The 18927-nt window shown below is 41.9% G+C and overlaps 1 protein-coding gene across 3 annotated transcripts; it reads right to left on the minus strand.

The window, feature by feature from the left end:
• Positions 1-7862: 7862 nt before the first annotated feature.
• LOC111272981 (scavenger receptor class B member 1) lies at positions 7863-17400 on the minus strand. Of its 3 annotated transcripts, XM_086973460.1 has the most exons (11): positions 17155-17400; positions 15280-15442; positions 14698-14952; positions 14223-14393; positions 13900-13946; positions 13165-13357; positions 12691-12871; positions 12178-12294; positions 11288-11618; positions 10414-11063; positions 7863-8652 (listed from the first exon to the last, which is right to left on the minus strand). In XM_086973460.1, the coding sequence occupies exons 1-11, from the start codon at positions 17210-17212 to the stop codon at positions 8605-8607; spliced, it is 2214 nt and encodes a 737-aa protein (XP_086829586.1). In that variant the 5' UTR covers positions 17213-17400; the 3' UTR covers positions 7863-8604. The 3 variants fall into 3 exon arrangements, with proteins under 3 accessions (XP_086829586.1, XP_086829585.1, XP_086829584.1); XM_086973459.1 differs by lacking the exon at positions 7863-8652 and having other exon boundaries at positions 9631-11060; XM_086973458.1 differs by lacking the exon at positions 7863-8652 and having other exon boundaries at positions 9631-11063.
• Positions 17401-18927: the final 1527 nt, after the last annotated feature.

The raw sequence follows: 18927 nt of genomic DNA on the forward strand, positions 1-18927 counted from the left end.
CTAGGTTTTCACTGTGACCGTATGACGTTTTAGCTGCATTGCTTTTAAAGAGGCCCTCCCATCGGGGGGTGCAACTTAACTGTTCGCTCTGCACCGTTATTTAATCGTCTTATGAACACATCCCGAATGTATGTGTTCTATCGCTTTGAAATAAACAAACTTAAGTGCCGATAGTTTTATTATATGTCATAGCAAAAAAACACACATAATTCATTTTGCTCGTGTTGTAACTTCCGTGTAGAAATAATGTGCTATAGGAACTGGTAGTAAACAAGATAGAGAAATAGACAAGTCTGTAGGCCTAAACGAGTCAGGCCATTAGTGACCACGCACTGAAAAATTCAGAAAAACAAGAGTCTTTTCGATAGACTCTTGTTTAATACAATAGGACAATAATAGCGATAATCCCTAGTCAACTGCACTTCTATTTTATAGTAGCTCATTGAAGGATTGCGGCTGTTGTAGAAAGTGCCTTAACGAAAGCAACGAAGCAAAATTCGAAAAGAAAACAGGAAAATTCGTCCAACGAGTAGAACGGAGACAAACAACTGCCGAACACAATCTTAATTTGTAGTTCAATAAAAAAAGAAAACAACAAGCCTTAGATTATGCGACTTTTTTTTGCACACTAAGAGCATCAATGGACACAATCTTTGCACATCTTTTCTATAAGCGCCTTGAAACCTTTGAAAGGTTGTATCATTGTCGATACAGGGTCAGCTATAGCGATACGTAGCTGACGTAGCTTTCATCTACTAGAGCACAAGGTACACTCATTAATATCAAGACACGATCTTTAAATCGGCTTGTCGGACACTAGCATACAAAGTTGACCCTTTTACGTTCCCTTGACCTCACAAGCGTTACTCGGTCTTCTAATTGATTAATGCTCCTTTAGACAAAGCCTCCACTCCCGCAGTTCTTTGAAAACAGCGATCAAACCGGGAATTTCGAGAAAGCATTCTTTGAACCCCACGGCCGGATGCCCTCTCCGTATGAGAAAGAGGTCAACGTGAATACCTCGATACTAATTCAACGGACATCTGTTTGAGGTTAGTAGCGAATCGAGGCTAAACACTTGCTACAATACAAAACCTTAATTAACGTTGCATTTTGAAATCTTCGTGGGCATTCCTAAATCCGTGTACACCATAGAGCACCCCAGTGTTTTCTCTATTGTGTTTCCTATCTATGACTTTAAGTAAGTTTCAATGGCGCGGCCTCAAAGCACACGGGAAACGATCCAGTTCTACGGACTTCCGCCTGCGCTCGACATCGGTTCAGCGGACGTAATTCCGCTGACCCCATTTTCAAGCGCATATGTATCCAAGTGCGTAGGCTGTCGTCGAGTCGGACCAAGTTTCGATATGTGTGTATACGACCATGCGATCTGTCCCACATGCACCATGCTGAATTTGCCCCCAGGCGTGTCTGGTTGGTGTCCAGGTTGCAATGGCCTAAGCCCAGCGACCAGCTGTTTCATTCCTTTAAGCGTGTTTGCCAAGCTGCAACTTCAGTGTCGATGCGGATTCGAGGGCGAACTTCCTACGATCGTGAAGCATCTCAAAAAACGAGGGTCCCCCTGTGAAGGAAAGAACCCGAATGTGACGACGCTGAGTTACAACACAGGTCACTCGAAGACTGGGAATTAGAAACGTTTCCAACGAAGCGATTATATCATGCCGCAAGGATTCTGACGAAGTAATGAGAGTACTCGAAAAAGCCGCAGTTAAACTAGACGTATCAATGGAATTGTAGAAAAGCACGAACGACTAGAAGCAGCCGACGCTGACAGGCGAATCGATTCTGCGACTTCGGGTAGTTGCAACACGAAAGTTGCTCGCCTGTACAAAGACATTAGTATGATTCAGATGATTACTCGGATCCGATTCGAAGTTTCAAACAGTGACCGGTGTTTGTTCCGGTGTGAAAATCGTACGTGACGCGTTCTAAAATGGTGCTGACTCTGAACTTCCTGTGGTTTCAAACATATGTATCAATACTGGCTTGACTTGGCAGTGAATAGGTATACTACTTCGGTGCCTTATTTGGAGAAGAACGAGAGGCTATCATGTTATAATGAAACGGAGTGATTCACACAGCCTCTGTCAGCAAAAAGCATCTCGCATACTCTTAGGGTGATTTTGTGACGACGGCTTTCGATCTGCCTGGTGTTTTATCGACAAGAAACAGTTTAGTGAAGTAGGCTCGATTGCCTAGGCAAGTCGAACCTGTCGACCAAACAATTATCCTTCAGTAACTTTAAAGCGCACATCTATTTAGTGCTTAGGTATAGAGCAGTAGGATATTACGCTTTTAAACAACTCCAATTTTAATCGGTATGGAAACAAACATCGATAACAGACCACGACAACGTACCAAATAAGGGTACGATCGTACTTTTGTAGGGTAGTCTCTTAAAATGAAAGCTATAACGAGCAGGAATAGATTGGCGTTGTACTAATTCGTATAAAGAAATGAATAAAAACGAGTAACGAAGAAAAATAGGGTCACGTGACCCAATTCTAAAGTTCATCTATAGAAATTGTTCGAACTATTACAACAGAGATCGCCATGTTCTGCTTCAACAACAGCAACCAATGGTTAACAATCGGTAACAAAAGTGAACCGGCAAATATGATTTCGTCATTTAGACATCGGTGTTCGTATCTGAAGGGTCCGCTTTTCAGAAAAGAATTACTGGATTTATGGCTGTATTTGTAAATATGCTACGACATCTATTCAAATAAATGGATATCTAAATCTATTGAAAAATAATATTTTTAATTACCTTATCCAAGCAGCTATCTAATCATCTGCACAGGGTGAGCCAAAAGCTTCTTGATAGTTCTAACTTGATATGCATATACAATATATAGACATATATATATATGTATAACATATATCTGTATCCCCTATCTATATATATATGTATATAGATGTACATGAAGGCTCTCAAACTACAGATTCATCAACATTTTACCCCATCCTGTCTAATGTAAAACGACTTTACGAGGTAGGCAGAAAGTTGGACGTTGTAATGGACATGTTTACTTTACGCCTACGTCCTCGTCACCTAATGACACAAATCAAACTACCCTTTGTACAGAGCTCGTTGATATTATACCTCATTTTGTATGCTCATGCGCTCGGTTTTCAATAACTTGTTTTTTTTATTCACACAAACGCTCATGGGACAATCATCTGGGCATTTGCATCGTGTCATACTCTCTTGAAATATATTCACGAAAATTAAAAACAGGAACTTGTGGAACCGGCACCAACAGCAACGCCAGCAACAGTTAGCATTTGAATAGAGGATTTTCGTACAATATTCGCATCTGGCTTGCTAATGTTAATAAGACAGATGAGTTTTGAGCGTCGTGCAAGCTTGATAACGGTATATGGGCACGCAGGAGACTATCAGGCGATAAGCTATTGTAATGACGAGGGATATTCAATCGGGCAGATTATCATGACGAGTCATACGGGTTCGTTCGACCCGAGTATAAGAAGAGCAGGTCAACGCTGTGGGCAAACAAAAGAGCAACGCTTACGTTGGTGATCTATGTATCGAAACACCTGCCACACTGAGGGGCCAGTGTTGGAGTGGGCTTTTGTGGAAGGTTTAGCGACACGATTTCAACGAGATGTAAGTGGAAGACGAACGCAGCGACTTATTAGCGTTCCTTGGTTACGCTAGCAGCTGTCCTGCGACTTGAAAAGTGGCCAGAAAGTAAAGCATGCAGTTTTATCAGCGATGCAAATTTACTTCATACACACACAAGTAGGGCGAAACTTAAAATAGCAATTCCTGGTCCTTTTTAGCCCGGGAGTGTCGGTCGGCCAAACCAACGCGCCTACTACGTCCACGTGGTACAATTTAAAAGGATGTTCTTGTTTAGGTTATGGCTTATTGTATAGCAACTGCTAGGGATTCTGTTTAGCATGTTGCCAGCGAATTAGTATTGTTAGATTTTAGCTTAAGCAACGATTACGTTAGGATAACCCATGTATTCTGCTATTTGCGATCGATCAAGTAGTCCGATTGACGCGCTTCGACAACAGGAGAACAGCGGTTAGAAGTGACCAGTAGATCAATAATGGTATACGCTTATGCGCCAAACATTGAGATTCACTGTTTCGTTCTCAAAAAATACGTCAAACATGAACCGGCCGCCAAATGGCACATGCTACCAGGACACTAATCCACAAAGTTAGGGTTAATGTACAACTTTCCTGAAATATGGCTACCGTATCGCCTCATTGATCTGCTGGAGGTACGCACAACAACATTTGCCCTTACTGTCTCCAAAGCAGATTGTAGGGATACTTATAGTGTAAAGATAAGAGAATAATTGTAGCTTTAAAAATCGCAGGGGTGTCAGTATTGGTGCAAGAAGTTGCTTGCAATGTAATCTTGTTGGATAGGTTTTGTGAAATCAATCTGTATCTACCTTTGACCTCGGCACCAATTGAAAAGCGCTCCTTACCGCGTTGCAGCGCTTTGCATTCGCCGACATTACCTGCCGACGCTGGGACGCAAGATCTTCCGAATTTTATCAATAAAATTTTCATGACTTCATTGTTGCCTATATACATACGGTTGTAATTTTTGTAACAGTTTGTACTGCCGCCAAGCACCCGGTTTCGGAAAAGTCCTCTGGCCTCAGCATCAATTAATCGGCATCTACCGCAAGCGACGGCCTGCTTACGCTCCCTTCTGCCTTAGCCAGCAGTGTTCGCGATCCGGTCTTACTGGCTTGTTTCCAGAAACTATTAGAAACTCCTGCCGATGCGGGATAGGCAGGATTTTCGCTATCAAAACGTTCTCAAGATCCGAAAATCTTTTTGCAGCGTCTTATGGCATCACGTCCTCCTGGGTCGCATAGTATGCTTTTAGCTATAGGACGATGGCGTCCAGTACTTTTTGTTTTGCTTGTCGGTGTCAAGTCATTCAGTAAGCCTTTAAGCCCAACAATTTTTTCGATCAACCCCTGGGACGTCGCAGATGTCTTATCAAGGCCTAATAGCATCCGCTCGAAATTTTCGAGCTTTTGACGTACAGAATGCCTTCTGTGTTTCTGTTGTCTGGATGCATGCTGACCTCCCATGTCTTCAAGATGCTAAGCTAGCGAGCGCCGCCAAGGGCATCGATAGCATCGTCGATGTGGAGCAGCGTATACATGTCTTTATTTGTGGTAAAGTCATCGCGAAACAGATGTGGCCTCATTCGTTGAGACCAGCCCCATAAGTCTCTCAGGTTTGCTTTATCTTTTCAGGGTATAAGTTCGAACCTTACCCTGACGGCATGGTATTAGATTTGGCGGCAATACTTGACACTAGTGTTTCGAATCCGTACTAACAACGCGGTACGGAAACGCATAAGAACACGCGAGAAGCAACCTAAGATTCCGTCCGCCTGCACTACAGTTTTATGGTGGTTTGTTTGGATTGCTAACCCTAAGGACCCCCCCCCCCCCAGAGCCGTGAGCGGCGCAAGTTGAACATCGTACAAGTATACGAACTGCGAGAGACCTGCGATATCCAGTAATATTCAGTAAGTGTGCCTTATCCACTAATTGTGGGGAAATCCCGTTTACGTCAGCCTTACAGTATTCTGACCTCATTTCGCATGGAGCACAAATGAGCCACCGGCGGCCTTGCGTATGCAACTTCTATATTTTAACAGAGGCAAGGCTTCAAGCATCGATTCTTGGAATTACCCTGCTCCCTGCCGTTACGGCATCTGCAAACGCTTGTTGGACATTCATTAGGCCTTCCCGCCATGCCGCGCATTCGAACCTATCCCGCTGGGCTTTTTAACTTGCAGCTGAACGATACCCACGCTGTTGGTGGAGTCGTTTTGAATGCCGACTGTCCCGTATGCCTATAAATCAAAACTTTGTCGACTCTGGCAGCAACCTGAACAAAACCTCAGAAGCTAATAGAGAGGCCGGCCCTAAACATCGGCAACGGATTTCACTGTTTCTTGTCGTCAACAACGCAATGCCTGTCCTTACCCACTGCGCTATCACAAGCAGGCACATACATGTATCCTGTATAAAAGGAATTGTTTTCTGTCCTAGCAAAGTGGAGTGATTACATTATCGACAGATTTACTTAAGGTTTTTTAAGTGACAGGTGTCTCTGTCAATTTCCGGTAGAATTCAATACTCAGATATTGTACTAATTCGTGTAAACTAAAAGCTGTCATACTGATTCGTTGACAAGTTCTTCAAAGATATGAATATACACTAAATGATTGATTACTTATCACAACAAGGAACAAAAGCTTTATAACAATTCGTTTGGAAAACTTTGAACGAACATATCAACTTGAACATACATCAGTTATTAAAGTTAGTGCATTTCAATTGTTAGAACAGCTGTAGCAATCAGCTAAACGTCGTTTGATACGTGGATTACGCTACGCCACACATGCATGTGATGCTTCACGTAATTTTCGCTTCCAGTTTGCCTACGGAACCTTATCGTAGTTCTATACATATATAGGCCAATATAAATGCACCATATGTTGCTATGATGCAGTAACAGATATTCGGATCTAACAACAACCCGTCGTAATAATGTTTCTCGATGTAGCGCTCGTAGTAACCATGCGATCTTATAAACGGAGCGATTAACTTCGTGGATTTTGTAAGTATCAGAGTCTTACGGCAGTGTCATTTTGTTTATCTCCCCGTGACGAGGAAATCTACGTTCCTCTAACAGCCCTAGCAGTACTGATAGTAGAGAGACGGCTTTATCGAATGGAAGCCATAGCTGTTGGGCCTGAGAAAGGAACTGCACCCGCTGAACGAATGAGAGGGAGACACGGGCTAGAGTAAAGCCCGGATAGGAACATTGAATCAATAAGGAGGCTAGTGCAATAAGGAGGATAGTGAAATCGACTTAGCTTGTAAGTAGTCGATATTGGCCAGGACAAGTACACCATATCAATAAAATTACGCGTGCACTCATTAAGACAGTAGCTATGTAAATTACCTGTGTCACAATCTAGTATATTGTATCTATTGTCTTTAGATTCATAGCACATCTGACGCTCACTGTACATGTATGGTGGGTTAAAAATTTCGGAGAAATTATCCAATTTCGAGTGTTGACTAGCTAGCTATACCAATATTGAGTTATGACTGAAATGAGACCAGAAAAAAACATTTGACGTACAACACGGCGCCATGAGAAGACAATTTTTTTTAATCGAATTGAAGATGTTTTCAAGGGGAAAAAATTACTGTTGGATGCGACGTAAATGCCCAACTGGAAGAGGGGCGGATTCACTACTATGCCCTTTTTAAACGTGAATACATTTCATGAACGTTCTCCTTATATTCTTTTGTTTTGGCTAAACACAACAAAGATCACGCACAATTACACACGAGTTCCTTTCCATGTTTTAATGACAGAGCACACTAATCATGTTCTTAGTATTTACAAAATACATTTGAGCTTCTACGTGTAAAATACATTTTTTGATACTACCTGGCTCAGAATGATTAAGCCTCGCTTAAACGACATTTTTAGTTAACATGAATTTTTTCTTGCGTGTTTCATTAGAACTAGGGATAAAAACAGGAAACGCGCCCCTGTAGGTCCGCAAACGAAGAGCAAATAGATGTCTACAGAACTGTCGGAGTGCCCACGAAAATACAGCACTTTTCTTAAAAGCTCTATAGTGAATAGGTAAAGCAAAGAATCAGTGTAGGAAAAACACGTGCCATTATTAACATACTTCCTGAGCACAAACACCCTATCTCTCTGCCCACGAAAATGAGTAACGACGAAAGCGTTTCGTCCTAGATGGCTCACAGCTTGAATAAGTAGTGAACAAGCATTGATGAAATAGTTAAGCATCAATTGCTTCATTTTGGAAGTTAGCAGAAGACCACCATAAACTTAGCCTTGTAAGTTTTACATGTCTTCACCGTTTCTACTTGCTTCTGTCAATTTTCCGAGTGATTTGCTTAATTTCGCTTTACTGGACATTGTTTAACCGCAACGTCAGCCGTGCCATGTTGTATCTGAGAGTGACTAAAGGTATTCATTATATCTGTATTATTTTGTCGAGTTTTGTGACGATCGAGGCGGAAATAGGTATAATGTCAGCTGATATTAAAAGTTCTTCCGCGCCGTTAAGGTTTTTGAATGCGCCTGCTTCTGATTCAGGATAATGTGGCTTGTCCTCCTTTCCTTTATCTTGACTTGCCGCTTGCGCTTGAGCGCCTTCCGGTGATTTCGAAGGCGTTTTGGGTGCGCTTTGGTCCGGCGTAGACGATGGCTCGCCCTTACGTGAGTCAATAAGTGAACCCTCCTTTTTGCGAGGTTCGTATTTTCTCAGGGGTCGCCTAGCATCTCGCGCACGAGGCTTCTCTGTCGGTGGTGGTGTGATAACTTCAGGTGGCGAAGGACACTCCATGGGAAACTGGGTTCGTCTTACTACGCGGGATCTGGTGGCTTGTCCACGTTTGGGCCTTGTTGCTCTGTTAACGATGAACATCGTTACCCTGTTTTCGTCTAAGGTCTCTTTGGTGTCTGCTTGTATGTCATCAGATTTTACTCCTTCAGAGAAGACATTGTCGTCTACACTCTTTTTAAAGGACTCAATAGTTTCACGTCGCTTAGGACCTCCTGAAAATTTTGAACTAAAGTTACCACATGCATACAAGATAAAATCAGGATTTTTGATACCAGTTACTATACACTTCTATTGTTTACTGTTGCGTTTGAATCACGCACGCGCGCATACATATTAGGCTTTTAAAGACATGTTTTTCAGTGGAGCCTAGATGCAGCCTACTTTACAGCCTAAACGTATGACTTGTCAGGTACCTTATTTAAAGTGAGGCGTACCTTGTGGTGTCCAAGCCGACTTTATACCTTTGAACGATTTCACTGTACGTCACTACATTTCTAACCTGTCGTGAAACTAATGCATTCACCACGGATTTTTTTAAAATTGACCCTCCAGCCTTTCTCCGCAACAGTTATTCCTTAAGCTACAGCGTTGTGTTTATCTAAGAACATAGGCAGCGAAAGTCTGATTTACTGGACATCACAACAAGTCATTAGATGTAATGTTTATAATCGTTCTAGCATTTCACTTTAAGAAGTAAAACAACGGTCTTCTGTGAAAGCACTCAGCTTTTCGACCGACTGTTCTGCAACCTGCGCTATGGAAGCTTCATCCTTGATGCCTCGCACGTAATTCATATTTAATTCGTTTACTTACAGCGCCTAACGTCAAAACGTAACTGTTATCGGCCAAAGCGGGCCTTTACTCAATTGTGGGACGGTTCCAATGGTTTCTGGGGGGATATGTTATTTCGTTAGTTCTAAGCAAGTGCAAATTTACGTAATATTAGCGCTAAGGCAGCAACAAAATGTATCTTAACGAAAAGAAAAATAGACGATCGTAGCGAAAGGTTGAACTAGCTTACGTAGAACATAGTTCCGATTGCTTGGAGAGAAGTTTGTAAATAGCTTACTGCGTAAGCTCTTGCTGCTTTCAAAAAATCCTGATTGTCTCATTAGTACTAACGATTGATTTCTATGAAAAGGAAGGGAAATCAGAATGATTACGCTGCATAAATGATAAGCGTCCATAAATAGAAGGTTTATAATACTAAACTAGACCATTTATTAAACTACAATACCATACCTAACGCCAAACATCAAAGACGTCTCGTTTGATTCCAATTTGCAGGAAGTATTCATTTTTTTGAATGAACGAAGCCAAAAGAAATCATGCGTCTTGCATGTTCAGGTGTGTACTCGCAATTGACCGTAAATTAGCTCACTTAAATGATGCTCGAACACGCCAGCCCTCATGTACGAGGACCATTCAGGGAAAATAACAGTATTTCGATAACGTAGTTGTTCCCACACCCTAAATATACGGCCTAGTAATCACAAGTACTAGTGCAAACGCTGGCATCGTTGCGTGCCAGTGACCGCTTAAGCTATGAGGTGCACAAGAATATCCTCTTGTCAACCCACTCAATAGCATCCTTCAAACATCCCTGATAGTCTACCGCTTCTAGACAAGCCAGTACTTCCGACTGTGTTCTAGTAAGCTCAGCGCTCTAGCGAGTTTCTTCAATGCCCACTCACTGCTCGGCTGCAGGACTGGGTGGGTGTAAAGCTTTCGCTTAGTCCAGCCGTAATGTACAGCATTTGCGCAGATACCGATTATTACAGCTAGTCATCACTTTCATTGAAGTCTAATTGGGTCTGTCCAGACAAATCTTCAACGTCGTCGAAATTATGGCTTATCAATCTTTCTGAGTCAGCTAAACTAAGCCCTAGCATATCACGGAATAAAATGACTTCAGATCCTTTAGAACCAGTGTAACTCGTCAGCTCTGTGTGTAGTTTGCTAGGACGAGAGACCTTTTTTGAGATGCGGCGATTCCGCGGCTGTGTGTAGTGACGGGATCCTCCTGTGTAACCTCTTGCTGATATACACAACATTCCGTCTATGTCTTGTATGTTGTTGTCGGAAAAAACCTGTCCACTTCCTTGTGCGGGTGTCGATTCTAGCTTTGCTGTCGACTTTTGCTCGGATTCTCCACCCGGGCTTAAGTTTCTCATTGATTCTTCCTGGATTTCCGACATTACCTCGGTGTCATGATGCGCTTTTTCTTCCTCTATCGATGTTCGTACTTCCGACTTCTTCGCTGAATCTTGATCTGGTAGCAAATTTTCCCCGGTCCTTTTATTCATTTCGGCCTGAGCAACAGATTCACGTTCTTCGAATAGCTTTCGTTTTTGCTTTGCCTTTGCCTTTAGCACATTGCGGCTTCGCCGACGAAATTTAGACTGGCGTTTTAACCTAGAACGGGATGTTGGTGAGGGAGATAGATCGTTTCGTTTACCTTTCGCCTTCGTCAACTTCCTGTCAATCTGGCGTCCTTTTGTGCGATGACCGGCACTCATTTGTAGTGTACGCGTGTGTGTTTGGGTTAAAAAATCACCACGTGTTTTTCCCGCAGTTCTCAAGGGACCTTTGGTGGTTGGTGCATGGCGCACCTTCCTAGCTGCTGAAAATAGAATTGAACAAACATAAGAACTTCACGTATAAATAATCATTAAACAAATACTGTATGTATATGTCCTCTCGGCACAAATCTCCATGAGAAATGAGGCGCCCAATTTTACCGAACCTGCATAGATTCCGGGTTTCTTTGAGAAAACACTAGATCATTGTTCTGTTTTACCTCATAAACAAGTGGTGATAAAAAAAAAACATAACCCATTTTCGTACTGTCCGTTGTGTCTTCTGGTTCTTCCCGTTGGGCGTGACTTTCCGGACCACGATCCGTACTAAGTAAGTTGTCGTACCATGACAACGTTCTTGATTCTGATGAATCTGATACAGATGAATCGGACAACGTTACGTCTCCGGTTGACATATGGAACTTTTTTAGAATTTTCTTTGCCCTTTCTTTTCGAATGAGCCATACCACCAGAAGTAGCGATGTAATGAGGTAGATGATCGCTATGATGAGCGCAATCAACGGATACAATCTAAGAGGAATCTGCACTTTTGAGATTAGCCTCTTAGCTATTACTTTGAGAGTTTCATTGGGTACGATCTGAAAAGGGTAGACGAAAACCGACCCCGATGAAATGCTATACACAATACAATAATCAATAAGTGTTTCTGTGATTAGGTGACACCGTGATCCGGTCAGGCCTAGCACTAGCATATCAAAGGCTTTACCATCTCCGAGTGGTATCCACATCCTCAGATTGCTAATTCGTAATCTGAGTTCGTGCGGTCGGAATAATTCAATTCGACTTGAACTGCAATTGATTGATCGACCCTAATTGCAGGTAGCCCCTTCAATATCAATGTCGGTCTTTTTATACTACGGGGAGAATTTACTGAGCCTAATGTTACAGGTTACCATCTATTGTCTGCGGCTCTTCGCCGCCTCCTCCTGCTCCAACAACGCCATGCAAACAACGTCACGGGAACCTATCGAGAAACCAGCTATTAATAAAGAAATCATCAGTGTGTTGTTTACAACACATCAACGATTTCACAGTACTTAGAGATTTTGAAGATATTGCTAATACCTATGATGCTATGTCCAGCCCTAAACTTATCCGAGATAATGAACGAGTTTCGTAAAGGAATATTGCACTTACAACTTCTTGCCAGAATACAGGAAAGATTGTATCAAGCAGTTCACCGTCGTTTGGTCCTTTTTGGATTTGAATGCTCGTCTGAACTCTTATGGCTGCATTTATAGTGGCACCAACCGGCTGAACAATGGTTCATAGAGAAAACAAAAAGACTGCTTTTTATTACTGTTATTATTTAGAATAGCTGCGGCAGCGTCTTTAGAAAAAATGTGGGACAATTTTCCTACATGCAGAAAATGTACTTTTCTTAATAAGTTCGTTTATATCGTATGTGTAAAAAACGCATACGGAGGTTATGTACCACAAAAAGTATGGGACTAAATAATTGGAATTATAAACTGGATTGTCAATGGGTGATAACACCTTCGATTAAAGCGGAAAGTCCAACTTATAAAAACCTTTAAGTAGTATGTTTTGCTCGATTGTGCGGTACACGACGATTTGCACAGTGAATATTTGGTTAAATATAGCTACCTGTTGAGGCTATGCTATACATTCATGCCGGGAAGAACTTACCCCGTACAGGTCCAAATACAAATCATGGATGCTTGGGTCTGGGTTTATACCCTTCGCAAAATCGTCTTTTTTAGCGTCGGTGTGAAGGAAATGTGGAAGACTAAGCACTGTTGGCAAGCCTCGGTGACAGAGGGATGCATCAAATGTGCCTGCAATTCCTGTTGACCTAGGTTCTGAGCACCTGGTCACAATTTAACATGCAACATTAATTAGTCGAACGAAATCGAGATAAACAGACCAATACCGCTCCTAGTACTCTGAAGAACTGAAGATGTGTAGGGGGGCTAACTTGTCGAAGAAAACATTAGACGAGGCCTGCCAACGAAACAGCCTGGATACCCATATGATTGCATAGCAGTAGAGATCTGTGGATACGAATCAAAACAATAAAGCTACCTAACTATTTACTACATAAAGGACTAGACTAAGAATTTCATTTTAACAGTATAGAAGGTTTGGCTGTCTGTTACTTACATGGCGTTTTCGGTATGTTTTCCTATACTGAACGTGCTTTTGGTAGCAGCATATCGCGTAACTTGAAGGCCATAAACGTCAGTTTCGCCTTCGTTCGATAGCTCCAGACGCCAAGGTCTACATAATGAAGGCATAAACACGGTGATCGATGGTGGGGGCGATGAGGGAGGAAACTGAGCTTGGCGCTCACCGTCTAGCACCAGCCAAGACACCAATGAGTTTTAACACGAAATGCAACTTACCAATCAATCCAGAAGTATACACAGATTTATTTGGCTAAGACCAAATTACAGATTGGCTAGCTAAGACGGTTCGGTAGGTGGTAATTTATATAAGTCCGTATGAGTTTCTATGGAACAATGATTTATACCACGCAGAAAAACCGCGCCTGCCTTTTTTAATTCCGTATGCTAGGTAAATGCATTCATTTGACTACCTAATAGATTCGTGAAATATTAAGGTATGAGGCTAGTAAAGATCTGGCCCCGACGCGGGCTGACGGGTAGCTGGGGTATTCTCACTCTATAGAGTACGTCGTAAAAAGCAAGTGACACCAACGACGCTTGACAAAATGACACGAGTTGTTCCAGAAACTGAACTGTCCGGAAACTTCCCTCCATCGAATTGTTGTATACACAGAATTTGGTACAAACGAGACGGCACAGGTCAACCTATATCATACGGACACAAATCTTACGTCGATATCGACATTATGAGGTAAGTGCTCGCCCTTACTTGTTCCTTCAATCTTATCGCATGGCGACTTGTAAAAAGGAAGTTGCCTGAAAACAATCATCCAATAGGGCAAAAACAAGAGACTATTACAGGTGGTTTACAAGCAAACGTACAAGAATATGAATATAATTCTAAAATGGCCAGCAAATGCATCAGAAGAAATCAAGTTAACGTGAATATCGAACTTAGCGAACGCTCCGTAGAAAAGATAAAATATAAATGAAATTATAAAATATGAGACGAGTCTGCTGTTAGATTCCTAGTTGCTATTTACTCAAAATGGTTGTTACAGCAGTTACGGAAATTGCAAAAACCATACTCACTTCTTTCCGTCTATGAGTATGATTTTTCCCAGGTCGTTAATATTCTTCGCTCCTGTGTTAATAGTAATCGCTTGAGCTGCGGAACCATTACGACCATATAGATATCCCATCTTGTCGGGCAGATTCACACCTAGAGTACCTCTCATGAAATCCAGGATATCGTCTCTGTATCTATTACAGAATCATAAAATTTTCGTTAATTTGACCTTATTTGTTTACGGTTCTTTGAATGAATGAATGAATGAATCAATCAATCAATTTCTTGTCTAGATATTACACTTTTTTGGTATGGTAAGGCTTTGCGAAGGCCAAGTTCTTCCTCCACACGTTCAACTTCGTTGTCGAAGTACTATTTGACTTTACACCACACCAAGGGTCAAAGCTGCTGCAAGCAATGCATTTAAATCGTGCATTGTTGGAATATGATATATGACGTGGTTATATCTGGGTGTGGGTATGTCTTCTGTATACGAACCCTTCGTAAAGGAGCTGCCGAACGGTCCTTACCGCGAACGTTTTGCGATCGCCGAATTTAGGACCAAGTATCTGTTTCCGTAGAGCCTCTGGCACATTCGAGCTAAAAGTTACTAAGGCCACAAGCGGGTCAACAGTAGTCACTTTGTCTTCGAGCTTCCCTTTGGATTCTTTTTCCATGAAGATATACGAGGGCTTATCGATATATTGCAGAAGGTCATCACCTTTGAATGCCACCGACCGATGGTTACGAAACCTGAAGATGAATCCCACACAAATTAATACAGACTTTTTTTCGAGCTATACGTATACGACCGGTTATTAAGATAAATTATTCAGATAAACGCTGCATTGGCTTTGTACTACTGGTTGAACCTTTGAACCTTGTATTCTATATATTAGATGCATTTTGCTTAGGTGCTCACATTGAATCCCGTGAGCTAGCGACGTACGGATCGAGTACATGAAATCCCAGCCTACTTTAGCAACGTTTAGTAGAAAAGCCAACATTCAAATTCCCATCAATGGCGTACACTCGACGAGAAGTATGATTCGCTAAAGAATAAATCAACAGAACACTTACTTGAACGTGTAGGGTCCCATTTGGGATATGCTTGGCTTCTGCCCTTTATAGACTTCCTCGGGGTTCATAAGGTTGAAGATGTAGATTCGCTGATACAGGTCTCTTCCTTCGATGAAATCCTGAAGCGCCTCTGATTTCGGTACGATTATGATCTTGCGTGCCGCTGCATGTAGAACGAATAATGGAATAATCCACCACAGAGAGATGAGTGTAATCCCTACCAGTATAGCGACGACGAGAACTGCAACAATGGTCAAAGAAGACCATGACGATGACGGTTGAATGTAGATCACGTCAATATCGTCGGTCCCCAAGCGGATCTGTGTCGCTGAGCTGATCTCTGATGGGGGTGGGGGCTGTTACTAATCAAATACAAGAGGCCAATAACACCACATATCGGGAAACGTCGACATTGGTACTTGAACCGTTCTGACAATCATTTCTAATGGGTGACTGTCGATAGAAATCTCGAACAGAGTTTCTGAATATCTAAAAGTTGAGCTAACTGCTGGCTATCGGGCTAGCTGGAAGTCAGAGATATCTGAACGTGGATGAGGGCTGACTGGAACTGAAGTTGATCACACACACACTCGCAACGGCTGAATAGTAAAAGGATTCATCTGCGGAATGCGTATACGGAATACGAACTAGAAATCAAATAAAAACTTCTCTCAAGTGGGTGATTTTCTATTTTCATAACCCGCTATGGAACATAGATGCGACCTGCGCTCGAGTGCGGAGAACGATAAATAAATACATACTCTTCAGGAACTCGTGTCTGTAATTCGGCTTAAATACCTCGATATAATGATTCTTCCCAAATCCTTTCTGCGTCTTTCATAGCTTTCAGTCTTCATGGGCGACGACGACTATTTACTCACGATCAACACTATGAATATCGATCAATTCAACGCAGCTGGTCTCTAGTTTGCAATGTGCCGTAAGGAAAAATAGGAAAAATAAAACACTAGGTGCACACTGCACAAATGAGCTAAACGACTAAAAGTTTGCAGGAAGTTACGGAACACCTTGCTGATACAGCCGCCTTTATCGGCCTGTGTTGAAATCGTTTGCAGGCTTTTGAATCAGGGTGTTCCTACCGTACAAGATCACTAAAATTGAAGGACAACAACTTTCAACTAAGAATGGTGAAACTCCGCAAGATAAATGTAACCCTTATAAACAATCTTGCGTAATCGCTGTTCTTTTCCATTTTTGCGTGGAGTTGATTGAATTGGGAAGCTAACTTTTCCGTTCGACTCGAGTTCAAAATTTTTTTAGCACGAAAAATATATACGCCCCGTGGAAAATCCCACGACCTTGTACTAATCACATTCGTTCAAATCGCATTAGAACTAAGGACACTCAAAACCACGGTGAGTATAGGATCAGCCACAGGAGTTTACACGAAAATAAATTTCGCTAATCCTGAAGCCTGACATTTCTACGTAACAAGCAATAAGCAAAAAAAATGAAGTATTTACGACCTATCTGTAATACCTATACATGCACCCTTACCTTACCTTAGCTTTACATCTTTGAAATATTAAGAATCTAGCCTGTTTTTCCTAACAATCTAATTTTACGTCTGGTATAGCCGTCATACGGTCCCGGCAAGAAACTAAGTGTGCCTACGCTTGGGTTCGACCCTAGACCACAACATGTCCCTAGGATCAGTAGGCAAATACATCACCTACCAGGTTATCACGGGGATATACGCCAACAAACTGTTAAGCGAAGCAGAATTCAACTACCTTCCGCAAGGACAAACACTACTAGACAATAGCGAAAGACACTACTGTTCCGTCACAGTAATCTCTAAACCATAAGTAATATTTACTTCACCGTAACGTTCTATTGAGTGTCGTCACATACCCAGAACTCGAATAATCGAGGTTTTCCTTGGTAAGTTTTTTTTTTTTATTTTCTGCATAGTTCGGTTACTGGGCACGGTCTTGACCTGCCTTTATCGCCCACGGCTAAATAGAAACTTCGAAGGAGACAACGGTGCGCATGGCATGAGTGCATCCGTCAGAATCTCCGAAACGTCAACGATTTCAACTATCTTCAATTCGTTGTCGTCGCAATTTAGTGCGTCTATGTCTCTGAGCGACCGATCGCGAGCCGCTCAGCGTTTACAGTTGGAATGGCATCAGAGAAAAGCCTAAACCAGACCAGAGAATATTTGCGGAGGGATTCGAGAACGCACCGTTCGCTCCGCGCTGATACAAGCCAAACGTCTCACGCAGTGATTAACGGCACAACTCGAGCTAAACACCTAGGACCTTTTTAAAACCTTTCAAGATACGTAAACTCAATTCATTACCATACAATAGGTCAACGCTGAACGATGTATGGTCACGAAGGCTGGAAGAAAAAACCTAAGCGTTTCGCAACTATTTCCATTATGGTATACTAGTAACATACTTGCCGATTAAATTTAGAAACACAAAAGATGATCGGGATCTGAAACCGAGTGTGGACATTTTTCGTTTTCACGTTCGAAGGGACCAGCGGTCTGAACGAGCTTTCGATAAAGGGATATCGGACGTCAAAACTTAAAACATTTATTCAAGCTTCTCTGCTGTTGACTACCATTGAAAAGTGGCCTAGGTGACCTAGAAAGCGCTCTAAGTCAATGGCTTGGTCTTTCTTAGGAATTGTCTTCCGTAGAACCACTGAGTAATAGTTTGAGGAATAATAACGATATATTTATAAAGGTGTTTCAGTGTGCGATTTGTACGCAGGTCCTAAAAACGAAGTCTTTCTAAGAGCACAAGGATGATTTTTGGGTAAAATCAGATCTTATTGTATGATATTCTGTCGATGCAGACAGCCTATTCCCTGCATCGGCGACTCCTTAGCGCAGACTCAATGAAATATGCAGTTAGATCTACAATTGCTTTATACCTAAGCCTATTTGCTATCGATGCAGTGCAGCCGATATGCAGTGGGTTAAAAACGCAGCGAGTTCGCGATGGGTCATGCGAATACATTTTCAGCGTGAAATAAAAAGAAATGCATAAAAAACCCCATCTGGGTTTATTCAATTTAGTGTTTATTAAAAATTACAAACGTAATGCTTAAATAGAAACGTCTGAATAAATTGGCCACCACATCAAATACATTACGTCTATTGGCTAAACATACAACACCATTAGCTTATTAATCAAAATGTCCGTGTCAGGTTTGTCTATCCCAAATCTGTCTACACATAAATGGTGGCATAAATGGGTTCCACCGCTCGCCGTACCCGCCCCGTTAACTCTTTTCGTGAACATAATTCGTAGACGCCCCAGCTATGAAAAGCTATTAGCGCCAAGTCTTAGGCAACTGTGTTCTTCACAGTCTGCCAATGGCTAATTTAAAATGTTGTCCACAATTCTTCATGTCTTCCTTTCCTTAAAAAATGTACTTACTGTTGAATTTTAGCAACTATTATAGAGATGTCTGGATGACTGAAAGGTAACGAAAGACCCTATAGGTTTATTTCAAGAAATGGTGCGGTATACGCCGTTCGATATGCTAAACTGCTCTCCATGAGGAAACGTCGGACGACTCAAAGTTATTGTGAGAAGGCTGAAGCTCCACATCGGATATTTTTTTTGAGCCGCAGTCGATGCAGACCGTATTTTATGAGAGCTTTCC

Source organism: Varroa jacobsoni, unplaced genomic scaffold, assembly GCF_002532875.2.
Source record: "Varroa jacobsoni isolate VJ856 unplaced genomic scaffold, vjacob_1.0 contig04133, whole genome shotgun sequence".
Taxonomy (NCBI): Eukaryota; Metazoa; Arthropoda; class Arachnida; order Mesostigmata; family Varroidae; genus Varroa; species Varroa jacobsoni.

Excerpts from the sequence above, each read along its gene's own strand:
- LOC111272981 (XM_086973458.1), bottom strand. The coding sequence starts at position 17,212 with ATGCAGAAAATAAAAAAAAAAAACTTACCAAGGAAAACCTCGATTATT. Across the intron at positions 13,358-13,899 it reads CGATAAGATTGAAGGAACAA|ACGGTGAGCGCCAAGCTCAG; the intron begins GTAAGGGCGAGC and ends GGCTGGTGCTAG. Across the intron at positions 11,064-11,287 it reads ACCAGAAGACACAACGGACA|CAGCTAGGAAGGTGCGCCAT; the intron begins GTACGAAAATGG and ends TTCTATTTTCAG.